Source organism: Halichoerus grypus, chromosome 3 (genome assembly GCF_964656455.1).
Source record: "Halichoerus grypus chromosome 3, mHalGry1.hap1.1, whole genome shotgun sequence".
In the NCBI taxonomy this organism is placed as follows: domain Eukaryota; kingdom Metazoa; phylum Chordata; class Mammalia; order Carnivora; family Phocidae; genus Halichoerus; species Halichoerus grypus.
Window position 1 is genome coordinate 194587607 of NC_135714.1, and position 20256 is coordinate 194607862.

At 38.7% G+C, this 20256-nt stretch overlaps 1 protein-coding gene across 18 annotated transcripts in view; it reads right to left on the reverse strand.

Annotated features, from left to right (window-relative positions):
• The window catches only part of TENM3 (teneurin transmembrane protein 3), a 602365-nt gene that overhangs the window by 124359 nt on the left and 457750 nt on the right, over nucleotides 1–20256 (reverse strand). For all 18 annotated transcript variants that reach the window (XM_078069865.1, XM_078069864.1, XM_078069863.1 and 15 more), the window contains one exon: nucleotides 10740–10862. In XM_078069865.1, the coding sequence (XP_077925991.1) occupies nucleotides 10740–10862 (123 nt within the window). The remainder of the gene's footprint in view (nucleotides 1–10739; nucleotides 10863–20256) is intronic.

The following is a 20256-nucleotide window of genomic DNA, read 5'->3' on the forward strand; positions in this document are numbered from 1 at the left end:
CTCATAAAGTAAATGAGCCAATTAGAGGTATTTAAAGCATATGCTACAACAAAAGCATTCAAAAGATGTTATAATAAAAAAGGTGAATTAAAATGAACAGAAGTTGGGGCGCCTGGATGGCTCAGTTGGTTAAGCATCTGCCTTCTGCTGGGGTCATGATCTCCTTGCTCAGCGGGGAACCTTCTTCTCCCTCTCCTTCTGCTGCTCCCCCTGCTTGTGCTCTCTCTCTCTCTGTCAAAAAAGTGAATAAAATCTTAAAAAAATAAAATAAAATGAACAGAACTCCCATTTTCCATGCCATTCTGTGTATACCAGATTAAACACAGCCACTAAATAAAAGAGTAACAGGCACAATTAGTAGTGTTTTGCTAAGCCTTGGGAATGCTTTTTATGGGTATACTTCACAGAAGCTGAGAAATGGGTGGATTTGGGAGACTGGGTAACAAATATTTTTGAAAGCAGGTATTTGTCACTTCTGTTCTTTCCATATGACTGACAAAGAAATGTGATGGAGCCGACAGCTTGTAGACCGCTAAACACACCTTTTAGAAATAGATCACAACGTGATTCTTGACATATGACTAATAAGGATTTCAAATAGTCGAACGGCATCACTCTAAAAAAACCCTTTCCTTCCCATCTGCTTATTTTGTAGCAAGACTTCTTATATTTATATTTATAAAAAAGAAGAAATCCAGGAATAAAATTGATAGTGAATCACCTTCCTTTGCTTCTGTAATAGATAACATCCACCCATGACTACATGAACTCTTTGGAAAAGTCCCCATTCATCTCATTCAGAGAGGTATCGGTTTGCTTTTTATATTTAATAGTTATAAAAACAGTTCACATAGTTATATAATAATTAGGTTGATTTTAGTCAAATGTGTATAACTAATAATTATAAGCACAAAATTCCATACAAAAGAAAACAGGTTTTTAAAATATTTATAAGTCTTACGGTTGCAGGAAATACGTTTTAATTTAAATGTGTATTCCTATTTTGTCTTCAGGCGCAAGAACTAAATAGTTTGAAGATCATGTATCTAGTCTAGCTTTTCCTCTGAAATAGGACTCTCACTTTAAAGTGCCCATCCACTTCTATTTGCTTCCAATTGTTATGCCATTTAGAATGAATTTATTTTGGGGGGCGTGGGTGGCTCAGTCGGTTAAGCATCTGCCCTCAGCTCAGGTCATGATCCCAGGGTCCTGGGATCGAGTCCCATGTCAGGTTCCCTGCTCAGCGGGGAGCCTGCTCCTCCTTCTCCCTCTCCCCTCCCCGCCAAACATGCTCTCTCTCTCTCAAATAGATAAAATCTTAAAAAAAAGAATGAATTTATTTTGAATTGAAGTCTTACAATGTGTCTTTTCTAAAAGGTAGATGCAGACCTGACCTCTCATTATAATCAAGTGATGTAGCGGGACATGGCTGACTTTACTTAAATCCACTGAGCCAGCAGCTTAGGTTAGTGTAACATTCTTGCTAAAGCCTCCAGTGTGAATGTCAGGGGACCGTAGTTGTGTGAAGGCACTTTGTCTTTCTAAATTCTGCACTACTGCTTTTCAAGTCCTGGCTCTTCTCTCATTTGGCCAAGTCAAGTGTGGTCATTCCTGTTAGCGTTTTCAAATGCTCTTTATTGGTTGGCACCACACCTGGAAGTCAGTGAGCCATTGACACAGTTTGATAAACTTGTAAATACTCGAGCAACCTTTTCCTCTGAAGCTCATCAGTCCTCCCAGATAAAAGCCTGGACACAGATGTCTTTCATCATGTCCTGAATGCCAGAACACTTTGGCTTCAGAGGAAATAAAAGGAGGGACAGTTCTGGTGCTCTCTATCCTCCCTCACTGAGATCACTCCATCCTTAAGCCCCCGGAGCCTGAACTTGGGAATGATCATAGGAAATGGGAAGGTTGTTTGTAGGCTTTACTAAGAGAAAGAGGAGGAAAAATGGAGGAAAAAATAGACAGGGCAGCAGAGCGCCCTGTAGTTATTCTAAACTCAAAGCGTGTAGGTTAGGAATCAAACTAATTAAAGCCTTCACAGTAAGAGTGAGGTCTACCATGTCTTCAAACACAACAGGGTATCATCTTGAAGATTTTTTTCCAACGTGTCCTGTTGCGTCTGAATGTGGGAACCACTAGCAGTCTTTTTACTTACTAACTGTGAATTTCCCTTTCATCAGTAAGTATGTGTCAAAACAGTCTCAACGTCTTAAAACACGGTTCTTCAGAGTGTGAACACATAAAGAGACCACATCCCCAAAGCTATTGTTACTCCTCTCCCTCTTAGGTGATTCCCCGTTTATAGGAAAACGCATCGAGAAAATTTTTTCAGTAAAATTGGCATTTTTCAGATACTGCATTAACCATGCGTTGAACTTTGAGATATTGTATAAATAATAATTTACCCAACCCTAGATGTTATAAGGACAAAATGGAACACTTAAATCAGACTGGTAACTAGGAGGTTTGGTATCTGTCTGAAAATTATTTTGTGACATCAGAAAAAACAGAGATGCAAAATACTCTTTTGCCATTCCGTATCAGGAAACTGCTGCCTGCATATGTGAGTAAACAAGCCCATAATTATTAAAATGGAAAGGCAGAAAAGACATCCAACTGTAGAAGTCTAACTCAGTTGTTGAGGAGGGTGAATGACGATATCATTTGAAGTCCCACAGAGGCACTAATAATTAAGATGTCAGGAAGCAAAGGTAGGCATTTACAATCAATAGCCCACCCTCCACTTCTATGACTTAACCTTGGATTCACACCCTGACTTTGAGATCTCTAAGAGAACATATCTTTTTTTTTTTTAGATTTTTATTTATTTATTTAACAGAGAGAGAGAGCGAGCGAGAGAGGGAACACAAGCAGGGGGAGTGGGAGAGGAAGAAGCAGGCTTCCCGCCGAGCAGGGAGCCCGATTACGGGGCTCGATGCCAGCATGCTGGCATCATGACCCAAGCAGAAGACAGACGCCCAACGACCGAGCCACCCAGGCACCCCAGAACATATCTTTTTATAAACAACCACATGCCACAACTTAACATTGTGGACACAGAGTGTGACATCACAAGCGGAGTGAATTAAAACATAACTACCTTGCGAACATAGTTTAATGAACAAAATAAATACAGCACCTAATTAAGGAACTATTGCACATGGTAACACAAGTGTATAAACAATATTGAATAAAACACAAGGCACCTGCAGCTCTGTTAGCCCATTTCTTCAAATCATAGTCAATCTTTAACTTCTATAAAATTTGATTCTCTGAAATTGTCCAGTATTTGAGGATATTCATACATGATGAACAATAATGTAAAGTTTAAAAGCACTGGAATTATTTTGTTTAAACAGGATGAATCATATATATATGTATATATACATACACACATATATATGTAGTTTTTAAATTCGTACTCAAACAAAAGGAGTTGAAAAATTTTTTGTTCATACCTAATTGACATAAAACATTATATTAGTTTCAGAAGTACAATAAAATGACCTGACATTTGTATACAATGTGAAGTAATCACCATAGTGAGTCTTGTTATTTTTTAACATTAACAATTATGTAATTAATATAATTACAACTTTTTTCTTGTGATGAGAACTTTTAAGATCTACTCTCTTAGTGAGGGAAACAAACCATAAGAGACTCTTAATGATAGAGGATAGAGAACAAACTGAGGGTTGATGGAGGGAGGTGGGTGGGGGATGGGCTAGATGGGGGATGGGCATTAAGGAGGGCACTGTGATGAGCACCAGGTGTTGTATGTAAATGATGAATCACTGAACTGTACTCCAGAAACCAATATTGCGCTGTATGTTCACTAACTAAAATAAAAAAAAAAAGATCTACTCTCTTAGCAACTTTCAAATATCCAATACAGTATTATTAACTATGATCACCATGCTGTACATTATACCCCATTACTTATTTATTTATTTTATAACTGGAAATTTGTACAAAAGGAGTGTGTTTTTTGTTTTTTTTTTTTTTTGATTGGAGAAGTAATTTGCCAGAGTTATACTAGCCAAAATTTATGGCTTTTTATTTGTCTTATATGATCCCAAACTATTCTATGCTAAATTTTGGCATTTGTCTTATTGTTCCTTTCAAATAAAGTAGTGTTGAAATATCCTGCCACAGTACCCTCTATTTTTCCCTATAGGTATGCATTTGCTAACTCATTATAATTGCCTGCTTGATTTCTATCTTGCCTAGCAATTCACATGCTCTGAGAACAACTGTGATTATCTTTTATTTTTTTTCACTGCTATATTAAAGCCTTGCTCTGTGCATGGCACATAATATATGCTCAATAAATAACTGTACAATACTATGCATTCAAAGGGATATTATGGATATGATTCCTTTCATAAAATCCAAATAACTAATAATAAGGATTTCCATCATTACTTTAGAGAATAATCTTGATGCTGATTTAAAGATGTATCTTCTTAAAAATTTAGCTACAAATTACAAGCGCATGATCTAAAACTCTGTTAAAAAGAGTGAACTCATAATTTTTGTCATGTATCAAATACCTGTCATGTTCCAATCACTGCCTGGCAGCCTACATGCATGATTTGATTTAAACCTCAGTACTACTGCGTGGAGAAACAGGAGGTTAGGGAAGGTCATTTATGTAAAGCCACCCAGTAAGTGACAGAGCTTTAATTCTTAACCAAATCTACCAAGATTTGCTCTGTGTATACTTTGCAAGGCACTGTGTTGGGCTCTTTATATACTTTATAGCATTTAGTCATACTATTTTCACCTATTCGCTTGACAAATACTAATTGAGCACCTTTTACATGTCTATCACTGTGCTGAGGGCTTGGGACAAAGCAGTGGAAAACAGATATGATCTGTGCTTCATACTCTAGCAAAGAAGACATACATTAAGTAGTAATAGTGATAGCCACTTACCATTTTTCAAGCATTTATTACATACTACACACCGTTTTAAGTATTTCCATTGAATCCTTAAAACTGTTCTAATGATGAGAAAACTTAAGGCCAAAGAAGCTATATATATATATACCTTGTCCCAAGTAACAAAGCCATTAATGATCAGAACTAGGATGTGAAGCCAGGTGGGTTGGCTTAAAAGCCTATACTCTATCTCCCTCCTATACTGTTTTTTTATTAGAGTATGGCGTGATGAACAGCCAGATTGTGGAGAGCCCTGTGAATCATTTAAAGGCATCTGATGGAGTCTAGGTCACTGGAGGGTGTCAGGCAGGGTACTGATATCTCAAATTTGTGTTTGAAGACTCTGTGAGCAAGACTAGAGACAAAACAGCCCAGACAGAAGGTGGGCTTCTATAATCCAGGTGAGAGATGATGGGTCCAAGAGATACTGTGGAGTTAGAACTGACAGGACTAGAGAATTTATTGAATCTGGAGGTGAGAGAGTAGGAGGAGCCAGACATGACTCCTGAACTTCTGGCCCAGGTAAGTAGGTGAATGACGATGCCATTTCCTGACCCAAAAAGCTCCAAAGGAGAGGCAAATTTGGAAAGAGAGATGATACGGCAACTGTGTTTTCCAAAAGATGGCCACCACGATATCTTCCATCGCACATGCTCTCATGAAATGAATCCCTGCCATTTCCCCACACAAGACAGCGTTTAATTCTCCTTCCCACGAATCTGGGCTGATCTTACTGACTTTCTTGACCAACAGGATGTAATGGAAGTGACATCCTCAAGCGTCCAATATTGTAGGAGGTGAGAAGGCTTGTAACTTCTGTGTGGGTCTCTTGGAATGCTCCCTCTTGGGATACTTCTCTTCAGAACCAGCTGCTATGCTCTGAGAATTCCAAGCCCCACAGAATGCTCTGGTCAGCAGCCGCAGTTGAGTTCCAGCCAACACACAGCACCAAGTGCCAGCCATGAGAGTGAGCCACCTTGGACTTCCAGCTCAGTGAAGCTTTCAAACAGCCCCAGCTGACATCTGAAAGCAACTGCATGAAAACACCCAAGCACTATCACCAGAGTTTCCCAGTCAATCTACAGAATCAGGAGAGGTGATATCAACCGTTCTCTTAAGCCACTGAATCTGGATGTGGCTTATTATGCAGTAACAGAGAACTAAAGTAGTCGATGGGTTCAGTTTTAGACCTGTGAAGTTTGAGGCGCTTGGAAGACACCCAGGTGGAGAAGTTCCAAAGGGCCTTGGATAGATTTTGCCTAGGGATGTCTGGAGCTCAAAGAGAGGGAAATATCTATGCCTCACATACTGATTTGGGAGTAGGTAGAATGTAACGTAGCACATAGCATACAGAATGTGACCGAAGCCTGGAGAGCAGTTAAGAGAACCTCGAGGAATCATATTCCAAAAAAGAGCAGAGTCCTGAGTAACGGCAATGCTGAGGGATCAGACAGAGAAAGATGAGTCAACTCAACAAACTGAGAAGTCATTGCCAAAGAGTCAGGAAGAGAGCCAAGGTGAACGGGGATCACAGAAGCTAAGAGAAAAGAGCATTTCAATTAGGAGGGATAGGTTAACAATTATAGGCTACCAAGAACTCAAATATGATAAAGATGGAAGAGTATTCACAGATGCTACCAACATAGCAACTGATAACCCAAGAAGACATCGGTTTCAATGCATTGTGGTAGAGAACAGCCATGAGAAAGGGGTATGTACAAAGCGAAGAAATGAATATGGTGAATACAGATGCTCTGCTCATGAAGGCTGGATGTGAAGGGAGAAGGGACAAATAGGGTAGAGCTATGGTAGAACGGGGAGTCAAGGGGTTTTTCGCTTTTTTTTAAAGACGTTGAGAGGCCTCCATAGGTTCACATGTTGACGGGAGGTGTCAACAGTGGGCAAATTTGGAAGATATAGAATGGGATCAAGAGTGCTCATGGCAAGATGAGCCTTGAATACAAGGCAAAGAGTGGAAGTACAGATCCAGACATGCAGAGGAATGAGGATTTGTTTTTAAGAAATTAAGAGAACTTCCTGGGGAGGTTTCTATTTGTGGTTGAATAGAAGGGTCCATCTGTTGAGAGCTGGGGTTCTGAGGACAGTAGGAAGATCTGGAACAATGTGGAAGAGAGTTTGCAAGGGAAATAAAGTAGGGCGGCCAGACTGTTGGAGTCAGTGAGCCAGGAGATGGGTATTATGATTCCCTCTTTACACGTGAGGAAATTGAGGCTCCAAGAGGTTAAGTAACTTGCTCAAGGTTAGAAAGTAAATAAATGAAGGAGCTAGGATCTGAATATAGGCCTGTGTCATTCTTTCCAGTACATTAGGCTAAATGAATTCCTTGGTCCCAGGGAATAATTCTAATTTCTGGAAAGAGACTGGTATTGGAAGCTGAAAAGCCTCATTCTCACCTCTATATTCACATTGTCCACTTCCATCAGTTTTGCCTGAGACCCCACACTTCTGACATCTCATCTTTAAAACTGGCAGTCAAAGATGGTCTTGTGGAATATAACAGAAATTCTTCTTTTATATACTAAATACCACACAGACGCTTCCATTCAAATGGGCTTACAAGCTAGCTTGGAGTTTCCTGACGCCTTAACAGCATGAGTGTTCCTTAGAACTGTATTTATAAAAAAAGAATAAAATAGGACTGCATAAACAAAAGTACTGTATTTAGAAGCCGTGACTCAATTGTCTCATTATGTTTAGCACAGTTAATTCTCCTAATGAGCTTTGTTCTGAATTCTAAGGCTCTCTTAACGGTGGTAATCTTGAATTTCTAAAGAGATGATGTGATAGGCTTCTCTGGATAAAGCTGAGGTCGTGGACGATGGTGTCTGGACAGTGCAGGATCACAGGCTTCTCTGGATAAAGCTGAGGTCATGGACGATGGTGTCTGGACAGTGCAGGATCATCACAGGGGTTTAAAAACTGTGATTTTCAGGTACCTCCTCTGTCTTGTAAATACAGTCCCCTCCTGCCCCCCTGAACCCCATGACTGTAAGTATTTAAGAGATACATACCAAGAATCTTTACTTGGAAAAACAGAAATAAGAATTCCTTATAATTTAGGGTTTTTTTTTGGGGGGGGTGCTATTCGAGAAATAATAAAGAAGACAAGTGACTACTAATTAGGTCCCACTTTGTGGACAAGGTCTGAGCCCAGAGATAGCCTTCCTTTCCATAAGGAGAAATGACTATGAATCCCCAGTCCAGCTGACAGCTGGAGGATCAGTTTTTCTCCAGAGCTCCTAACTCATCCTGGGGCATCTGGTGCCTGTTCCTTACGTGGGGGTCTTCTTTACAAGGCTAGGAAGAAGGTTCTTTCCTTCCGTGTACGTACAGTCCTACAGGCTCATGGGAGTCAACTGTCCGCAGTGCATTCTATGATCATGTGGGGGAACTCCAGTCTCTCCTAGAGGAGGGGACTTTCAGAGCAGCGTTACTGAAACTGTGGGCCAGCATCCTTTGTAAACTGTGAAATTTTGGGAGTGTCAACCAGCACTTGTATAAATGGGAAATGCAGCAGAGTGAGAAAACCAGGGTGCATGTCACAAAATGAGGAGAAGCACTATTTTGGGAAACGTATTTCAGATGGGTATGTGCATGGGTCTGTGGATTTTGACATAATGTGGATTTCTTACTGCAGTCATAGAGAAGAGTTTAAAACTCTATTAGCTCCATAGAATTTCTGAAGCCATATGTACATGATGTTCTTTTTTTTTTTTTTTTTTAAGATTTTATTTATTTGACAGAGAGAGAGAAAGAGAGTACAAGCAGGGGGAGCAGCAGAGGGAGAGGGAGAAGCAGGCTCTCCACCAAGCAGGGAGCCCGATGCGGGGCTCGATCCCAGGACCCCGGGATCATGACCTGAGCTGAAGTCAGATGCTTAACTGACTGAGCCACCCAGGTGCCCCCATGATGCTCTTTCAAATGATCCCAGTTTATTCCAGGGTTGTCCTGAAATCTTCTTGCAGGATCTGAACCACGAAAGCACCTTGACCAAGGTTACAAAGTAAACAGGTAAAGAAGCTAAGGATTTGAACATGGTTTATGTGAGCTGAGGAATGCTGCCGATTCAAGCAGAGAAGGTACTCCCTGGCAGAATACCAGGGACCAGCATGAGGCTGTGGGAGCATCTCTCAATCCATAGCTCTCTTGGTATTATGCTGCTTAAGTATTGTGAAACTAATTAGCTGCGCTCTATTTTCATCTTAACCATGATAAAAGGTTAGGATGTTGTAAAACTAAACATATCTACAATTAGCCTTTCTCTTTTTAGTCTAATTTCTTGAGTCTAAAAAAAAGTTTCCTCCACGTGTGGTTAGTACGTGCCATCAGGCTCTTTTCATAGAAACCATCCGCTTTAAGAGACAGGCTACATTTTAATCTACAGAAACCCAAAATAAACACTCTTAAGCAGTTCGTCTGTGTGTTATCAGTGTATACAAAATTAAACAATTGTTCACTTAATCGCAATTTAGCGGTTCATCTGTGTGTTATCAGTGTATAAAAAATTAAACAATTGTTTACTTAATTGCAATTTCCCCCACCTACAGTTTTCATTACTAATACGTTACCACGTATAGTTTCTTGGAACATGTGAAGCTTTTTATCAAAAGGCTCCATACAGGTGTGGGGCAAAGGGTGTTTATTATTACTATGAAAATCTAACATCTTATAAAATTCCTCAGGCTCCCTAAGAAGGAAGAGAAATGCCATAAAGTTATGTTGTTAAAATAAAACAGAAGATGAGAAAACAGAGAACAGAAAAATGATAAAGGCATTAGTCATGGTGAATGGGGACGTGTCAAATGGCAGCATATATATATATATATATATATATATATATATATAAATAAATATATATTATGTTATCTATAAATACACAGTAGCTTCTTTTTAGTCTTGCAAAGAAACTAGCCACATGAGGACGGACATAATTGATGCCAAAGCAGAATACAAATACACGAGATAAGAAGAAACAAAGGGGGAAGAAAAGCTTGGGAAATGCTTAAAGGCAGACAATATATTTATGTCACAAAAAAAGGTATCTTGATCCAGTTGCTTTGAAATATAAAGTATTATGACATTTTGCAAAAAGTCAGAGATTGCCAAGCGTCAAAATACACACAAACACACGTATCAAAATAACGGACAAGTACATATAATATAAATATACACATGTATATATACATTTTCCTGGGTGTTTATATGGAAAAACGAAAGAAAGCATTCTCGAACTTCTTAAATTCTGTTTTTAATTCAGAACCAAATGATCTGAAGGTCTGTTAGCCCAAAGTGCAAACTTTTGAAGGTTTACAGAAAGGACAAGCAGAGGAAAGGTCAATAAATTAAAATCCTTTAATGTGTCTTGTATTTGAAAGCTTTTATAACAAAATTAATATAGTATTCCAACTCCATATGCTAGTTGAATGAAAAAAGCTTAATACACCCAAGATATAATATACGAGATGATATACTGAAGTATAGCCTATTTACAGACTAAAAATAAGACAAAATACACACTTGCAGAGGGAAAGCCGGAAAAGCCTAGCCATCAAATCAGAAGGCAGAAAATCGTATTATTCCTATAATAAAAATGTGAACTTCCAATCTTTCAAGTAAGTGAATAAAAACCCCCTCATTAAAAGATGACATCCGTATTTCCAAAATCTTTTCCCTCTCCCAGATATAACTGGATGTGACATGGATAAAAATAAATTTATGGAAAAGAGATGTTAAAAGAAACACACAAGACACATAATTTTTTCGCTTACCATTGTCGCCAGAAGGTAATGATACAGTGTTTGTTGGCATAGTATCAGAATTCACTTTTCCATTCTCAAATGTGTCATTTTCAGTCTGCTGTAACTGCCAGTTGAGGCCAAAGAGATGCATTGCTGGGGGCAAAGAATACAAGTTGTTTAAAGGTCTGCTGTTTTTAGGCAGTAGAGCAAACGGTAAACATGTTTATAACAAGATTCATATGTAAAGTGAAAATTTCCATGTTCTGGAATACCAAAGATAATTGCACATAAAAATTAGAAAGGAAACCGTTCCTCAAACAAATGCAGCTTAGGTAGCGATGCTGTGCAATATTGGTACCAGGAGGCTCTCAGGAATGAATGATTATTTGCTCTGCTCTGTCTGAGTTCCACTCCTCTCTGTCATTTAGGTAAGTGGTCGAATGCTCTGTAGCAGCGTCCGCCAAACCTGCTGGAGCTCAGGCCACTTGCACAGGCGGAATACTTAGTTGCAACATCTGTAGATTCTCAAGAAACATGATGCTGTTCATTTGGATTAAGGTAAAAAGTAACAACTGGTCTCCCAGATAGATCTGCTGGCATATGAAATGATCAGAATGGATTTTTATGCACAAAATGTAGTAATATTTGAATAGTCTAGACTTAAGATGAGTTTATGACATTCAATTCATCAACGGCACAGATGAAGCAACACGCTATGTGTCAGGTAATTTCACGCAGAGTTTCTGATGTGGGTATGATACTCTTAGAAATTTATAAAAATTTTGTAAACGTGTTTACTAATTTTCTTTATTTGAAATATTTAGAAAATAGACAACTATAAGACTTTATACATTTATAAATGTAATATACTTAAAATTTTTTATATTATTTTTCTTAATTTATTTGAAGTACTTACAAGAATAACCCCTGTGATATTGACCACTAACCCTCAACTAAACTTTCATTTGTGTTCCACAGAATACAGTTTCAGAATTAATCCCTAAGGAGGCTAAATACCCCTAGGGAAACCCAGGGATGATCATATTACCGTATCACGGAAGATTTTTTTTGGACATTATTTGACATTTCACCATATATATATATGGAATTTACCAGAGAGGTGAACAAAGACATAGTGTTCAAGAAGTATTGTTAGAAATAGTGTGATGACTACCACTGTCAAAAGGCAAGTCCTTATTAAATATGTAATATATGTAGTAACACAATTAAATTGGCAGGGTAAAGAGCAGGGGCTTTAGATGGCGTTAGATTTTGGTTTAATCTTCAACTTAGGATTTAGCCTTGGACAAATGATGGAATATTATTAACATTCGTTTTACTTAAAAAATGAGGTTGGTTAAACCTACCTTACTTAATTGATGTGAACTTTCTAGACAGGATAGGTCTACGGGGGTATATCACGGACAGCTGATACATAGCAGGACCGTTCTTAGTACATAGGGACTTCATTTATTTATTGACTCTAGATTAAAGAACTATCTTTTTTAAAGATTTTATTTATTTATGAGAGAGAGAGAGAGAGGGAGGGAGGCAGAGGGAGAAGTAGGCTCCCCATGGAGCAGGGAGCCCGATGTGGGGCTCGATCCCAGGACCCTGGGATCACAACCTGAGCTGAAGGCAGACACTTAACCGACTGAACCACCCAGGTACCCCTAGATTACTGAACTCTTTGAAGTCACCTGACCAGACCACGCTGCCTCTCAATAAATAGTTCCTTCTGTCTGTAAGGCTCTTCATCCACTGTAAAATACCCATTCATTGCTCAGATGGTAGACACCAACTTTGTGGGGTAGCCTTCCCTGACTGGGTTAAGCATCTCTTCCAAGACCGCTTTCATTCACTTTTGTACCTCCGTTACCTTATCTGGTGCCCAATACCTAGTAGGTATTAATAAGTGTTTGTAGGTAAATGAAATGTATGTTCTGATGTTTGCAAATCTAAGAAAACACTGTTGTGGATAAAAATATAGTAATTTAAGGGAACAGTTAATAAACATAAATAAGTAAATGGCCAAGAATAGAGTGTTATATTATTAATAAATAATTAATGACTATATTAGCATAATGGTATATGAAAAGCAGTTGAGTGGAAGTCCACTAGTACTTTATATAATTAAAATTAAAAAAAAAAAAGATTCGATAGTTTGAGGGTATTCTACACGTTTCACATTCTTTTGTTAACAACTCCTGATATAAAATTATGCTATAATAAGAAACACAGCAAACACAGATACAAACATAGCTACATCTACTCTGTATATTTTTAAAAAATGTATATACTCCCCCTTCTTAAATTATAATCTGGCAGCAATTCCTTTCAAGCTCTGGTTTTTTTAAGGATTAAGATATAGGTTGTAGAATCCTTGAATTCACAAATTGTCAACTTGTAAGGAGGTATAACTTCATATGTCATTTTGCATTAAATTACATAGTGTTTGAGTGGCAAAATGTCAGGAGCTTTCTAAACATTTATCACTTCATGCATTTTTTCAAGGTTTTAGGTATTTCAGCAATTTTTGAATAAAATAATGGGAACTTGTTCTGCATACAGTAAAAGCTTTGACAGACATACTTCGGCATAGTTTTGATAAATATTCCAAAAGGGTCAAAGTTTCTACACAAAATAATTCATCATCATTGTGAGCTTTTATGTAACATAAAAAGTCTTCCTGAATGATAGATTTGCTTATATTATTGGTTTTAATAGACTTTGAAGAAGAGAGATAATCCACGGGATCCTGCACAGATGTCAAATATTAGAAAGTAATGTTATGTTTCTGTTTGGAAAGCTATTTTATTTTTTAATTTTTTTTTGCCAGATGGGCAATAGCTTTATTACATATTTTCTTCTTACAGTAAATCTCAGTAAAATGAAATTCCAGTCTACTTAAGACGCTGTATAATGAGAACCATACCAAATAATATTATATCTTGTTTAACACTGCATTGAAAACGGAGACCAACAAGTTGTTTGGTCTTGGGATATTATGTACTTTGAAAATCTTGGCGTTTGGTATTTAGCAATGCTCTTGACACTCGTTATGTGTAACTTGAGATTCTTCTACAAATACAGGGTGTTAGTAAAACTGACTCCAAAAATGAGAGAGGGGGAGACCAAGGGAGGCAGCAAACTCGTAAAAGTCAAAAATGCTAGAGTGATTTCTGAGCACTTGCACAATAATGCTGTATGGGAAGGTCTTGGCAGACAAATAAGGGAAAATCAGTGAAATAAAATACATATGTAAATACAGAAGGATGAGCCCAATTCTTCAATACCCGAATTGGAAAGAAGATTTGAACCCACGGGAGGGCCTGTGGCACCACTACTCATGACTGGTGAAAATCGATCCTTGGTGTATGCATGACCTAGGGGGGTGGGGGGAGAGGGTCCAGGAGTGGCTGGGAGCTCTGTGCCCTTCGGGGTCCCTCACCCCTCTGGGCACATAGCTTAGGTGAGGAGTATCGGCCGGCAGGAATGTTGTTCTTGTGCTGGTGTTAGGACATCACGATGCAGTATTTTTTTTTAAGAGAAAACATTCATTAAGCACTTATTATATATCAAATGTTGTGCTAGTGTTTCACCTGCTTTATCTCATTTAATCTTCATGAAGACTCCAATGAATACTTACTGTTATTACTTTTTTTCATTTTAAATCTGAGAAAATTGAGGCTTTTGGGGAGCTTAACTTTTCAAGCAGGCAAACAGTAGACCTTGCCCTTCAACCCAGAGCTTCTGATCACAAAGGGCTTAGCCCAATACACCTGTCTATTCTCCCAGGGGGCAGAGGAATGTGAAAATCTGTACCGAAGGAAGTGAAATGTACCTTCAGTGAGGGCCACAGGCTAGATAAGGTTTTTCTACTAGATCTAGAAAACGGAAGGCAGAGATAGTATTTGGTGGCCGAGGATGGGCAAAGATTCTTCTAAGTAACATTTGTGTAATCCAGGCACGGTTCTTCCATACAAGAACTTTCCCACTCTACTGAATTCTCTTTTGTAGAAGAAAATTTTATAGTAATTTGATAAGGATGAAAATTCACAACAGGCTATTTTGGTTAACTCTAAGAGTAGTTTTTTTTTTAAGATTTTATTTATTTATTTATTTGAGAGAGAGTGAGGGAGCGAGAGAGCGAGTGCAAGCTGGAGGAGGAACAGAAGGAGAGGGACAAGCAGACTCTGCACTGAGCATGGAGCTTGACGCAGAGATCTCAGGACCCTGAGATCATGACCTGAGCCAAAACCAAGAGCTGGATGCTCAACCTACTGAGCCACCCAGGCGCCCCTCTAAGACTCTTTAAAACAACAATTTAAAAATTACACGTGAACCCTATACGTGTGTATTTTAAAGTTATAGAAAGCATTCATGTAGATTTAATCTTAAAAAATTTGTTTCTGATATCATGTTTCATAGTTTCATACTGTTATTTCCATGTATCTCTGGGTGATTTTAATGAGGGGTGGGGGCTGGATTCATATCTGAAATGTTATCCAAGGAAGAGGGGAATTTGTGAATGACAGCAGTAACATTATATGTCGGCTCAAGTGTGTTCTCTACCTTTAAAAATACCTTGATGTCTATTAACTTGTTTTTTTTTTTTTAAAGATTTATTTATTTTAGAGAGAGAGCGTACGAGTGGAAGGGGGAGAGGGAGAGAGAATCTCAAGCACGCACTGCTCCTAGTGCAGAGGCTGACACGAGGCTCGGTCTCGGGACCTTGAGATCAGGACCTGAGCTGAAACCAAGAGTCGGATGCTTAACTGACTGAGCCACCCAGGTGCCCCGATGTCTATTATCTTCTAATAATGAATGAATGGTGTATGACAGCAGTCATCATTCCTGTTGTACGAGTGAAACACAGGCAGAGAGCAGGTTAGTGACTTACTCAACACCTTTTAAAAAAAGTTAGTGTATAAAGAGGACTCACAATACCAGATATCTTGACCCGATGTCAGGATTCCTTTTCCTATACTGAGCTGTTGTCCTTTTTAATCGCAACTGTTTTGAATCAAAATTTTAAGAAATTTAAAAAATCTTAACACGAATTGTTGATTTATTTCTTTTTCGACAGCAGCACATATAATCAGAGGTTGTCCATTTGTTGAAATGGGCTTCTAAATACAAGATGTTGACCCACTGAAAATGGCTGCATTTTGCAAAATCATTTGTAAGTTGCTTGTTTGGAATTAGAATGTATTTTCTTTACATAATCCAACAGAAATATGTATCTACATAACACCAAAAAGCATGAACAAGAATGCTCTCAGAAGCATTATTTGTAATAACCTCCAACTGGAAACCCAGATGTCCGCCAGCAGTAAAAAGGATAAACAAATTATAGTGTTTATCATATATCATACCATATCATCAGAGTCAACCAAGGAACTCTACAGACCAACGTAAATGAACGAAGCACTGTCAGGTGCAATGGCATGAATACATCTCACAAACATAGTGCTGAGCAAGAGAACCCAGTCACAAAAAAACATGAATATTGTATAAGGCAATGTGCATAAAGTTCAAAAGCAGGTAAAATTAACTGGTAGGAACAGAAGTCACCAGAGTAATTACCTCTAGGGAGGGGGACTAGGTAATGACCGGGAGAGGCCATAGGGGACTTCTGGAACGCTAGTAATATTTTTATTTTTCTATCTGGGAAGTGGTTCCACTGGTGTGTTCACTTACGATCTGTACACTTTTCTAAATTAAAATATTTATTTAAAAGTAGTCCATCTAACACATAGCATAACTAAAGGATGTATATTTTCACCTTCCCTACACCGTCCCTGCAGGTGCTCGTCTCTACAAGGTTCCCAGGTGTTCCTCTAGGGAAGATACCCAGTGTAGAATGGCAAGTGACTTCATCAGATAGGAGCTAGAGGGGAGAGCGAGGAAAGGCTTGCTCGGTGGCAATCTCGGGGGTTAGACGGAAAGCAATCGGATTAAACAAGTTCATGTATGGGGTTAATGACTGTCAGCTCATGGCCTTCCCAGACTGATTTGTAGTTTCAAAACACTATGACTGGTCTTGGTGAGGTTGTGGAGAAACTGCAAGCCTTGTGCACTGTTGATGAGATTGTAAAGTGGTTCACCTGCTATGGAAAACACTATAGTGGTTCCTCAAAATAAATAAATAAATAAATAAATAAATAAATAAATAAATAAATAAATACTGGAACTACTATATGACCCAGAATCCCACTTCTGGATATACACGCCAAAGAACTGAAAGCAGGGTCTCTGGAAGAGAAATTTGCACATCCATGTTCAAAGCAGCACTATTCATAACAGTCAAGAGGCAAAAGCAACCCAAATGTCCATCAACAGAAGAATGGATAAAGAATATATACACACAAAGGAATATTCCTCAGTCTTAAAAAGGAAGGGAGCCCTGTCACAGGCTGTAACATGGATGAACCCTGAGGACATGATGTTAAGTGAAATAAGCCAGCTGCCAAAAGACAAATATGGTTTTGATTCCACTTATATGGGGTATCTAAAGTAGTTCAAATTCATAGAGGCAGAAAGAATGGTGGTTACCAGGGGGTCAGGGTAAGGGGAAATGGGGAGTTGTTTAAAAAGTGTAGAATTTCAGTTTTGTAAGATGGAAAATTCTGGAGATCTGTTGCACAACCGTGTGAATATATCACAGGGCCCATGAACTGGCCAGATTTGCTTGTCCACCATTTAAATCATGGCCTTAATTTCCCTGCTTCCATGTCTTTGCTTCTGTCATTCCTGGCCTCTGGGATGCCGCCCCCAAGTTCTGTTGGATGACATCTCACCAATACCTCGAAGTCCAGTTGAAATGACATTTGTTCACGAGGCCTTTCTGGAATGAATAACTACCCTGTCCTACCATAGCATTTTGTAGTATTTTACCTAAAACATCCCACTCTTTGTCTGAATAAATTTTTTACTTTCTGCAGTTGTGAGGAGCGAGGAGTTGTAAGAGAAACAGAAATGGATCTTTGCGGTGAGGGGGTAAAACAGGCACCTCAAGGGGAAAAAGAGAGAGGACTCTGGGAAGAAAGAGAATAAATGATAGGATTTTAGCTATGAAAAAATAAGAGAGGATAGTTAAGGGAAAGGTTTAATATATAATTCAGCTTTTTCAATATTTTGCTGAAAGTTGATTTTAGAGGCCTGGATCTCTGTAGCTGCACTGGTTCCTGAGAAACAGGGGGTGACCAACAGGGCCCCTGAGACTGTTAACAGTCAGAAGAAGCCTTGGGGGCACCTCGTCTAATTCCTCCCTTTTTCTCGGGGCAAGAGAACATTGATTTCCAAGATGATTCCCAGTCAGAAAGCTTTTATTTATTTTAAAAAATATTTTATTTATTTATTTGCTAGAGTGAGAGAGAGAGAGAGCAGGAACAGGGGGAGTGGCAGGCAGAGGGAGAAGCAGGGTCCCCGCTGAGCAAGGAGCCCGATCTGGGACTCGATCCCAGGACCCTGGGATCATGACCTGAGCTGAAGGCAGCCGCTTCATCAACTGACCCACCCAGGCGTCCCAGAACCCTTTTAAATTAGTTGTTATATATCTAACATTTGTCATCTACAAACTTAATGAGCATACTTTTAATACTATCACCCACGTTGATGATAAAAATTACCATGATATCAACTCTAGAAATAACACACATGGATGTGAAGCCATCCGTCATTATCGCAAACTCTGTTACTAACAGCCAAATGGTCTACTTTTATAGACTATAGCTTTCTAGGCCGTCTCATGGTATTCTTGGATTCAACCAATCTGAAGATGTTTACAATGAAATATTTCTTATATAATTAAAAAAATTCATTCTAAAGCCTCCTAGTTTTTTTCTGTAGGCTTTTCCAGTTAATGTTGAGCAAAAAAGCCTCACTAATTGAGATAATTTTGAGACAATATGCTAGTGAAATTCTATGACGACATTTTCTTTCCGATTCGAAGACCATTCCAGTGAAAGAAATCACAGCATACATTCCTTTTACCTTTCCAGGCTGATGGAGATGAAAGGAATCCACGATATTCTAGGATTCCACTTCTTCCCCATAGGAAAAAAAAAGGGCATGCCATTGTTTTTAACCAATGTATGTTGGTTTGATACTTAAAAGCCAGCATGTGGTACACTTGAAACCAAAATGTGTAATTAAAGAAAATTATATACCACCAAGTAGCAAGTTCAGTGCCATTTTTAGTTCTGTGTTGAGGGAAAAGGTGCCAGATTTTGATCTTGTCTCTGGGGACCATGCTGCTGAAGTTGTTATCACAGCTACTATCATTTCTCCCGGCATGCCTGTGTTCTTAGATACTGCCAAATATGGATGGGAAGGCGGGCTGGCGACAGCTGGTGACAGGGTCCAGCAATCTGCCAGAACCTTGGAGTAAATTACAGGGGATGTTGTGAAGCGAACACAGAAGCAAGCACCCTTGCCATCAGAAACCCGAATGCAGCTTATGCCACCAGAACCCTGAAGAGTAACACTCTGACGTTTTGGCAACCTGGAACACAGTTCTTAGCATGCCTGCCATTATTGGCTAAATGCTGTTTAATATTACAAGATCAAGCAAACATTCTCACAAAGACCAAAAAAAAAAAAAAAAAAAAAAAAAATCTGAGATCATATGAGAACCAGAATGTGGTAAGAAAAAATGGACTTAAAAAATATCATCCTGAAAGTGTCTGCAATGCAGTTTTGTGTCCGCCTCCCAAACCCTGAAAGTTCATCATGGAGGCAAGCGAAGGTCTAAAGTTCTCCCCGTCTTGTAATTCACCTCACATCCACCATGGTACATTTTCCCCAAAATAATCTTCCTGAGAAAGATTCATTAGGAACATGTTATCAGAAGTTACAGGAAAAGAAAATCAGAATCTGACCTTTTATAGTTAAGAGCACAGTTTCCAACACAGATTGCCTGTGGAGTCTTGTGGAGCCTTTGTCGATAATAAAAGAGAACTGGGTCCCAGTCTCCATTCTGGCTCGAACTAGCTGTGGGACCTTGGCAAGTCACTGGGCTTCTCTGAGGCTTAGATCTCCCGTTTATATAAATATCCAAAGAGCTTGCACAAAATGATCTCTAAGGTCTCTTCCAGATTTAAATTCTTTGATGCGTCAATATGTTTTCAAATATAAATATTAGGTTACATCACTGAGTAGAGGCAAAGACATCTGGCATCAATAAGATATCAACATATTAGAATAGCAATGCTTTTGTTCCTTTTTTTAAAATTTGAAAATAAAATAAAATTGCATGGGATCAAACAACCACTTCATGCATACAATTCCTTCGGTATCTTGGGTTTCGAAAGCAAAATTTCATCATTTTATGTTTCAAGTTCAGAAATACATAAGTATACATGATGCGTATGTGCAGTGATTAGATTTTACAGAATAAAATAAGAAAAATACTCTTAAATATAGGACAATGATTTGCTTTGATACATGCTTAGAGAATACAGCCAGGTTTTCAATGTAAAATGAAAGCATCTCATGTAAAGATGCAGTTTGTAACTTGGACCCCTACTGGTCTAAACTGTCA